General features: G+C 39.1%; 2 protein-coding genes across 2 annotated transcripts in view; both read right to left on the minus strand.

The window, feature by feature from the left end:
• Nucleotides 1-322: 322 nt before the first annotated feature.
• Nucleotides 323-3,205, minus strand: LOC118326839 (aminoacyl tRNA synthase complex-interacting multifunctional protein 1-like; the record flags this gene model as incomplete). Its single annotated transcript, XM_035659960.1, is given in 2 exon segments — nt 323-525; nt 2,711-3,205. Coding segments are annotated over 2 exon segments (603 nt in total), but the record flags the coding sequence as incomplete, so codon positions are not given.
• A 2,050-nt stretch (nt 3,206-5,255) lies between these two features.
• The window catches only part of rnf150a (ring finger protein 150a), a 17,550-nt gene continuing 13,110 nt past the window's right edge, over nt 5,256-9,695 (minus strand). Inside the window, exon 7 of the mRNA XM_035659455.1 lies at nt 5,256-9,678. Coding sequence (XP_035515348.1) covers nt 9,560-9,678 — 119 coding nt within the window. The 3' untranslated portion in view covers nt 5,256-9,559. The remainder of the gene's footprint in view (nt 9,679-9,695) is intronic.

Genomic DNA, 9,695 nt, shown 5'->3' on the forward strand with positions numbered 1-9,695 from the left:
CATGTCAGCCATAAAGGTAACCTGCTGCTTTTCATTTAGAATGAAACTACTGAAAGCAAAAGAAACACTGACTGACTGTATTTTTAAATGAGAGTATTTTCTGCTTTTCTCAGTTTTCTATCCATGTAAATTGAATATCGTTGGATTTGGGCTGTTAGTCTAGAGACATTGGCTTCTAGAAAATTGTTAGAAAATGAAAATTGAATTAATTCTTAAATTAAATTAATCTTAAGTTGAAGCTGTAATAAATCCATATAAAAATCACATGATATTCAAGAAATTCCATAACTACACAAATCATTATATAAGAGTAATACTGCACCTGGTCAACCGGTATGTGCCTGGCTAGCTCGCCGACCACTGTCCTGGGAGCAGCCTCTCCAACATCAACCTGCTGCACGTAAACACCGTCGGTCTCTGGAAGCTGCTGAGTTGTGATTATACGTCCAACGCGCAGGTCCAGTCGAGACACGTCCACCATGGCTTCATCTTTATCTGCCTGCTTCGTCTCTGCTTTCTCCCCTCCTGGCGTCAAAGAAAGAGAAGCACTATTATAAATACAGCCGAAGGCGACCGTTCTGGGATTCAAGCAAACACAGATCAGAAACACACGCGGTTCAACACTGTTATTAAACATATTCTGCCAGTTTCGTAATGACTGGAAAAACCATTTCTGATTTATAGTCTGACATGTTTCATGCCAGACCCAGTGTTTTGCATCTGTAGCGCCCCCAGTGGCCAATGTGAATGAAACTTTCAGGTTATGTTTCAGGTACTTATGTGGACATATCCTATAAGTTTTGTGATAATTGGCCCAACAGTTGTGCGTTAGGTTTTCTTTTCCCCCCCAAAAATGTGTTTATTAGATTTTCAATAATATACAGATTGGTTGATAACTTTAAAGATAAACAAGCATTATGCAACTTTTCATAAGCTTCTTCCAGTGATGATCCACAGAGGATTTGGTAGCAATCGGACCTACAGTTTAGGAGAAGATGTCAAAAATTCAAAATGACAGAAAATCTAGTTTCAGCCCCGTCAGGACTTGAACCCCTAATAATCGTGTAAACAAACTTAAGATGGATTAACTCTCTCTCTCTCTCCCCCCCTTTCCTGTCTGTCTGTCTCAAGGGATCCCTGTCAAATTAAAGGCATAACACCCCCACAATGCTACTAAATGTAGTTTATATTATACAAAATGTTTAAAAGCACTGAAAACTGGTAACTTATATCAAAAGATCATAGTGGAAACAATACAATAGACAATGTGCTTCCAACTTTGACATGAAAGTGTCCCAAAGCACAAGCCAATTCCATAAAGAAATGGGTTTCTCAGTTTATTGCGGAAGAGCTTGACTGAACTGCACAGAGCCCTGAACTCAGCTCTGGCTAACATTGGGATGAACTCGAGCGCAGACTGTGAGCCAGATCTTATCGCCCAAAATCAGTACCTGACCCCACTAATGCGCTTGTGACTAAATGGGAGCAAATCCCTGCACCCGAGTTCCAAAATCCTGTGGAAAAGCCTTCAAGGAGAGTGGAGGCAGAATATCAATACAAGTGCTTTTGGAGTGAGGCCGAGCGTGAAAGAAATGTTTGTTTTCCTAGTTTCCCCTATTTTCTCCCACAAGAGCCCAAAGTTTAGATTTAAATGCAAATCGACAGACTCTGACATCCACACCAGCTATGACATTTTACAAATGCCAAGCAACAAGGCTGGATTACCAACCAGGCAATGTCCCAAGTTGACTGCATGTCAGTGGTTTCTAGTAATTTAATCAACTGCAGGTTTTTTAAGGAATTAGCACCACTAAAAGAACAACACCAACAAAGACAGGACTGCATTAATTGAGCAGCTAGAAACAAGAAGTGTTTGACATTTGCACTTGAAAGGTGATAAAAATCTTTACATAAAAGTTGTGTTTAAATAAATTACCACAAACTAACAGAGCAACCAGGTATTAATAGGATGTTTTGCAGACTGTTTAATCCAGCCATGCCAGGCTACATCCAAACAAAGTCTCCATGAAATGAACACTGAACAGGTTCGGGAAGTAATCCATGACAGTTACAGGTAAGACAATCAGGTTTACAGGTATAAAAATTGCATTAAAAAAGTTTTTTAAACTTGCATTTTATTTATGTTGTATAAAAACCACAATATATGCAATAGATTGTATTATAATATACATCATATCTCCAGGTTCTTGCCACAATTAAGTTTAGTAAAAATTGGGATTATTAGCAGGATTACAATTTTAAAAATGCATTGTCTTCTGCATATTTAATGTTGAGATAATCCAAAAGTAAAAGAAAGTAATCGAGTAATTGCTTTTAATATTGTGATACCTGCATTAGGTTACAGACTACACTTTTGAAAAGGTAATTAGTAACTATATCAGATTACATTTTAAAAGTAACCCTTGGAAATAAAGCGTCTAGCTCAAATGTTTTCTCCGAGTTTCTCTAGGGTGCATAATGTGATTTTTAAAAATGTTTGCTCCAGCTTTGAGTCAGTTAGAAAGCTCCTGTGCTTGAACGGGAGCACATCTCTGCAGCTGGGTCCCAAAAAGAGGCGAGGAGAGAGAGTGTGCACAGTTACAATGCTCTGCAGTCACATAGGTGTAACGCTGCCAAAAGTATGTGGACACTTAACATTACACTTGTGTGCGAGTGTTGAACCTCTCATTCCCGACCCTCCTGAACTCACCTACGGGCTTGTTGTAAGTGGATACTCGGCCACGGAAGCCCATCTCACGGAGCTCCCGGCGGACGGTCCTGGAGCTCACGCTGGCCCCGGAGGCGGTCTGAAACTCGCTGGTGAGAGCTTCAACCGAGGGCAAACAATTTCCCAGCGCCACTTTCTCCAGCACTTGACGGTCCTCCTCTTTGAGCTTGTGCGGTCGGCCGCTCCGGGGCAGAGCCGTCGTTATTCCTCCGCGTTTCCACTTCAAAATCACCGCGCTCACGGTGGACCGAGGCAGGTTCAGCAGGGCGGAAATCTCCCGGACCGACTTTTTACACATGTGGCATCCGACGACAGTGCCGCGCTGAAAGTCACTGAGCTCCTCACGACGACCCATCTTATCGCAGGGGTTCGGAGTCTGCATCTCGCACTGATTTCTCACCTCCGCCTCCTTTTCTTCCCTCTCTCTTCTGCTGTGGTTTTAAATGCCACTGGCCTCATCACTGCCCTCCACAGGATTAAAATTAAAAAAAAAACCGCATCACATTTGCCAGTTTATTATGGCAGTGGTTCCCAGCCTTTTTCCTTAAGGGGCCCGTTTTATATTATTGAGAAAACTGACTACTTCACTGACTAAGTGATCTATTTTTAATAGACATTCTCATATCAAAACTGTACAATAAACCCAAACAATGAACTCAGTAACTGCAAGAAGTTTGTGTAAAACGAGACACTTGGATGAATTTTGAGCAGATTATTTTACAATTTTATACAATCTCTGTCTGAATTGTGAATTTTTTTATGTTATTTTGACAGTCGTACATAATTAATAGCAGGGGCGTTTCAAGAGGCTGGTGCCACCCATTAAATCTGATTGGCCACCCCTAGTGCCACCCCACTATCATCATCCTCTTCCATTACACACTAACTTACTGAGGCTGTAGTGGGCTCCTTTTTAAAGCTAGAAAGATCGTATGAAACTAGAAGGCCTAACGGATCCACTGGTACCAACCATGTCATGCCAGATAAAGGAGCTAAGTAATGCGCCAAAGTTAGGCTACATTTTGGTGAAGAACTGGCATGACCATTTTCAAAGTGATCCCTTGACTTACCTCAAGATAGCTGAATGAAAATGGGTTCTATGGGTAACAAGTACTACTACTTTATGCTAATCCCATGCAGTTTTTGGGCAAACAAACATACAGTTTTTTGCATGTGGTATGTGTTATTTTTGCCTATGTATTTGATTATTTCAGCAGATTCGGTCCCTAAACAACAGTGTTGGAATTGCATAAATTGGGAAAGAATGAAAAGTTGGGACATATACTTTCTGTATAAGTCGGTGACCCTCTTGTGCCACCCCAGTCAAAAAAGTCTGGAAACACAGGCTTTCTTTTTTTGACAGATTTTGTGTTTTTTTTTGTCCCTGCAGCTTGGCCATTGTTAGATTAGAAAATTTCCTTTTTTTACATTCACTTTTCCTCCTCCTCCTTCTCCTCTTTCTGTCTTAGTTTTAAGGGTTACAAACGACCTGAAAGCTGCATGCTGCCACCTACTGTTACAACATGACTTTATGTTTTGCTATTCTACTGTACATACAGTATTTAACTGGTTTCCAGACTATATTTAAACCATATGTATTTAGTGTCACAGTCAGAAAACACTTCACATTCTTTCCATGCAAAAAATCTTCATTGCCTGCAGGAAAAATAAACCCTGACCTATTCACAGAGCTGAAAGCATAGATCATAACAACCAGGGGTGGATCTAGAGAAATATGCATCGGGTGGCCAGAGGGTTGCATGGAGCCTTTAAGGGTTGACAATATATATGCTGATTTAATCACAAACAATCAATATTTGCTTGGAAAATCTCAAAAACATTACATCATTGTGGCACATTTGTAAAGAATTTATTGGAAAAATCTATTCATCTATATGATTAAAATGTGGCCAAAACAGATAATTAAATCATATGTGTGATTTCCATTTTTTCACTTGTTATTTATAAAATTAAACTAAATTAATGTGTTAAATCTGACACCAAACTGGGGTGGCAAGACATTTTTTAGGGTTGGCGGCTGCCAACCCTCTAGATCAGCCCCCGCTTGTTGGACCACGACAAAATGTCCTCACAGACCGACAGATTGTGAAATCCAGAACCTCAAAGAGATCTTACTGTGTTCACATTTTGTCTAAACGTCTGAAATGTAGAAAACTAGAGTACTATTTGGTGGCTTAGCTTGTAGCAGCACATTGCAGAGATCTATTCGGCTGAGTGGAAACATTGTTTTCTTCTTCCAGATTATAATAGACTTATATATAGTAATATAATATAATTATATTATAATAGGCTTTATTCTTTCTATTCTGGTTCCCTCATTTACACTCAAACACCACAAGCTCTGATCGTGTTCTTTATGTAGCAAAACATACTTTTTATTGAGCTTATGTAAAACGAACAAGTTTATCAAAGTTGAAAAAACCTGATTCAAATTTATTATAACTCACAATCATTGACATTCCTACACGTGCATCATGGTACAAAAAAAGGACAGAGACACTGCTAATCATACTTAGAATTCTTTTATATTACAAAATAGCAATGCTGTTATTTCTGCTGGGTATAGTGTACAATATATTGATCCCCCCCCACATATACACAAGAGTACAGATAAAAGATCACAACATTATACAATAAGCAACAACTTAATCATGTGCCATGTTCAACACTGTAGCCCTCTTTCTCAAAAGCTGTACATAAAAAAAGACTTTCTCAAGTCGTTCAGCATAGCCGCTCCCCATCCACTGGAGGGTTAAAGTGCAATAGAGGAAAATTTACATTAACACAAGAAAACACGTGACAAGGTGACAAAATGAAATACACAAAAGCTTTGATTAACTACTGATAATGAAACTACTGCATGTTGGGCCATGCTTTATTTTACAGGTCTATAATTTCTGAATAAAGGTTGAATACTTAACCTCATTTGGTGCTAATTATAAGGAAATATAGAGAGCATTCAATTGATGCATTCACTTCAACTTAATCCATTTAACCTAGAGAGGCTTTTATTCTGCTAATTACTATGTGTTATACTGTGACATTATTTATTGGTGGATGTGTTTTGTGCTTATTTAATATGCAGTGTATATGGATTTTTACAAGATTTGTTGTTTTACTCCATTTTTTGGATGGCCAAGGACATATGTCCCTGACAAATAAACAAATAAAAATTAATTTATAATAAATGAAGACATATGGAGAATAACGTTTCCAATAATATATTGACAATGTATGAAGGTTGATGAATATTTAGTTTGAGCTTTTCTTTTAAAAAACATTTCTACTTTCTCCAAAATTAGCACCAAATTACACAGTTCCTTCCAGGAACCTTGTTGGAAATGATGGAAATTACAGACACATAAAATAAAGTGTTACTTAACGTTGCAGGTACAATTAGGAACAACAACCCTACTTCATAAGTACACTGAATGCCATTACATGGAGTACACCAAGGTCTTTTGTGTCTTATAATTCTTTTGAATTCTATTTATTCCTACAAGAGAGTTGTTATTGAAACACTGTAAACAGACAAAACTGAGAGATGTCCCTATAGCTTATTATTATATTAATAATATATATATTTATCATTATTATAGTTGCTCCATGAAAAGAAGGCCTTAATCCAGCTTTAGACAAATTCGCTCTCTCAGGCAGTATACAGCCAGAATCAAGAGATCTGGTACGGAAAACAGATGTGCTTTGCTTTATCTTGTTGCTACGCCGACCAAACAAATGGTCAGAAAGAGACAGAGAGTTTTGTTATGTTTTTGTGCTCATGATTGAAGACTCATGAATTCAAAGCGTGGGCCAGTAAGAACAAATAAGAAAGACGAGGAGAGATATTGATGTTGTTGGGCGTTTCTGTCTCATGTATTGTGCTGTCTCAATATCCATGTGAGTTGATGTATCATACAGGAGGCTTAAAAAGGTCCAGAATAGATAGACTGAGACTTAAACATCTGTATCTATAATGTGCTGGCAAGAATCACAATCACCCTTTACTTTCATATCCACAATGCCAAAGATGTATAGTTAGAAGTAAACCAGGCTTTTTATCAAACCAACTATTACCACGTGTATTGTATAGATAGTGTATGAAAATGTACATTCATGAGTGCTTCCTATCACACGTCAGTCATGTTGAAATTGTAGGTTACATGTCGAACTGCTCAGTATGTGCTAATGATAGTTAAATGTAAAGTGAGGTAATGTGAAAACTGTCAAGCTTTTTCCCAACTGCAGGCATTATTTTACAGGGAAACACTGCTGTCAGAGCCCAAATATTCTTACATTACTATGGTTATCTCTAGAAAGTGTTGTCTTAAGCTGTTACAACGAAGAACATACAGTCTCACAAAACGCTTAAAGAAACGTAACATGTTTTCTAAAACCAACGCTTTCATGAAACGCTGAAACATTTACCCCTACATTCAATGATCCTTCAATTATTGACCCAAACTGGGGCGTGTGCACGTGTGTGTTACATAACAGAGTCCCAGGACATGGAAACTATGACTGGAAGTGAAAAAAAAACTCAGTTAAATTCCACTGGCTCCATCGACACAGTCAGCGGGTCTGTGCTTCATCAGTGTGCAAGTCTACAGGAATGTGAGAGGACACAGATCCAGTTGAGTATTGGATCCTACTGACCTTGCTCAATATGACATTACTGAAAAACTTCTTATACGGTGATTGACAGGACTACAACAGAACACAAGAAGGGGAAAAGTAGAATAATTAAATCTGCTACAAACTGTAAGAGATGATGAATGTAGGTTAACAGTCAGCATCATCATGGGAGTCTAAGAGTACGTCCACACTAAGCTGGCTAAAGCTGATCTGTCCTCTCACCTTAAAAACTAAGCTGTAACTGCAAGTGTGACAACTGTGATGGCGATTAACTCCAAATAAAATGCTAATCAAAATGAGAGGATTTTCTATATGACTCAAATTTGCAGCTCAACTAAAAACTTGTGTGGTCACCTTCTTTATTCTTGGGCTTCTACATGAGGTTAATGTTGAGCCACCAGAGGGCGTTGTACCCTTAAACATATACATATTTTTATGTTTATGTTTATACATAAACATAAACTGCTCTTTTCAACTCATCAGAGTAACTGCCAGTGGAACCCATTTCTGAGTACATGTTGGCTGTGATGAGGTTTGTCGTTTGCTGACCGAGGATGAAGAATAAGCAATGTTGCCGTTTTCCTATCGTTCAAGTGTTTATGTGGAGACCTTTGTGAAAACCACTAACCCCGACAACACTAGGCTGCATACGTGTCATTTTCTAAAATAAGCCAGCTTAGTGTGGATGTAGTCCAAGCAAAACTTTTCACTGATTCCATAGTTGTAAACATTTTCATGCTCTAAGCTTTTCATGCCTTAAAAAAATTCCATGCTTGGAGCTTCAAATTCCTCAAAGAACATCCAGACCATTTTAAATTCAGCTTATTTGTCAGGCAAGGCATAGCTCCTTCATTGTCCACCAAAAACAGTCCTCTCTCCCTCTTTCAACTGGCGTAAGCCTCGTGTTATTTCTTCAGTTTTATATCTCATGAACACATTCAGTGTCATTCCAGTCTGTCTGACAGCCAAGGGAATCAGTGTGCATGAAAAACAACTACTGTGTTTAAAGTACTACTGATAATCTTGGCACAAAGACTTGTTTGCTGATTTATATTGGCTGGCTTGACAAGTGTAGGAAGTTTGTCTCCAGGATGTGCACACTGCCAGTATTTGGTAGTGACAACTGCTATTGCCAGCTGTATTTAGCAGCAGTGTTAACACAGATATGGACATTTCCCTGTGACCAACAGCAGGGAGCGATCACCAGCGCCATGTGTTGTGATAACTTGTAAATCAGCAGCAGTTTCAGTAGGGCAGTGGGTGACATCACTTCAAACTGCTTGTGGCAAGCTACGATTGTCAAATGTGAGGACAGAAATATCTCCCTTGTGTTTGATTACTTCCTCTCAACAACAGGAATATTCAGTTGGTAAAAGTTACAAACGAAGGTCTCACAAAATAGTAACAGAAACAGTTACATTAAGAAATTCAGAAATTACAGCATAATGTGTGCATACATATTTCAACTCCTCAAATGTTACATGACCACATGAACTTAAAGACCTAAGCTTCAAGTTTTCAAGGGATAATAACATGTACCCATGTCTGAAGTTGAAAAAATTGCTGGTGGGAATTCACACCAATTGTTAGGGACAGAGAAAAAATCACATCAATAAAACTTACTTCTGGAATATGTTGGCAGTGATTTCGTACCAACAAATCAAACAATCTGCATTATTTTTTAATAATAATTAATGCTTCAATCTGGCATTAAGAAGGTCCTGCTGCTCCTGTGCTCATATTGTGTCTAGCAGCAGGTTTAGGTTGCCAGAGTGATGAGAAACTAATTTAGCCTTCTCAGTACTGTGAAGAGCTACAACATTGCATTTCAGATGCTAGGTTTAAGGATGTGAAACAATTATATGGACAAAAACTGGGTCACCACAATGTGAGAGCTGTGATTGGCTGTCTGGTCACCATGGCAGTCTAACCAACAAAATGGTGTGGTGTGACTGCTAGAAAACGAGCAAGCAACATGTCCACAGATGCAGTAAAGACAGAACTGGATGTTTTTTGTGCTGCTATGTTGTATTGCTCATTTGCCCATCTTCTGAGAAGTCACCTACTCCAGGGGCCAAAGACGTGGCGAATATCTAGGGCCCCCCGGTCACTCGGTCCTGCTCTCGTCCTCCTTTTCCAGGTGAATCATGCTTTTTTTTTTTCTCAGCTTCGATTGGCTCAGGATTTGGCCACCTCACATTCCTGCTCTGTGGACACGTCGACCTCAGAAATGCCTACCTCCACGCCCGTCATGATAGAAGTGTCTGAATCGCTGCTGAGTGGAGGCTGGTGCTCACCTGTGGGGTGGGGTGGG

Source organism: Morone saxatilis, unplaced genomic scaffold (genome assembly GCF_004916995.1).
Source record: "Morone saxatilis isolate NCDOM2014 unplaced genomic scaffold, NCSU_SB_2.0 Contig17, whole genome shotgun sequence".
Lineage (NCBI taxonomy): Eukaryota > Metazoa > Chordata > Actinopteri > Moronidae > Morone > Morone saxatilis.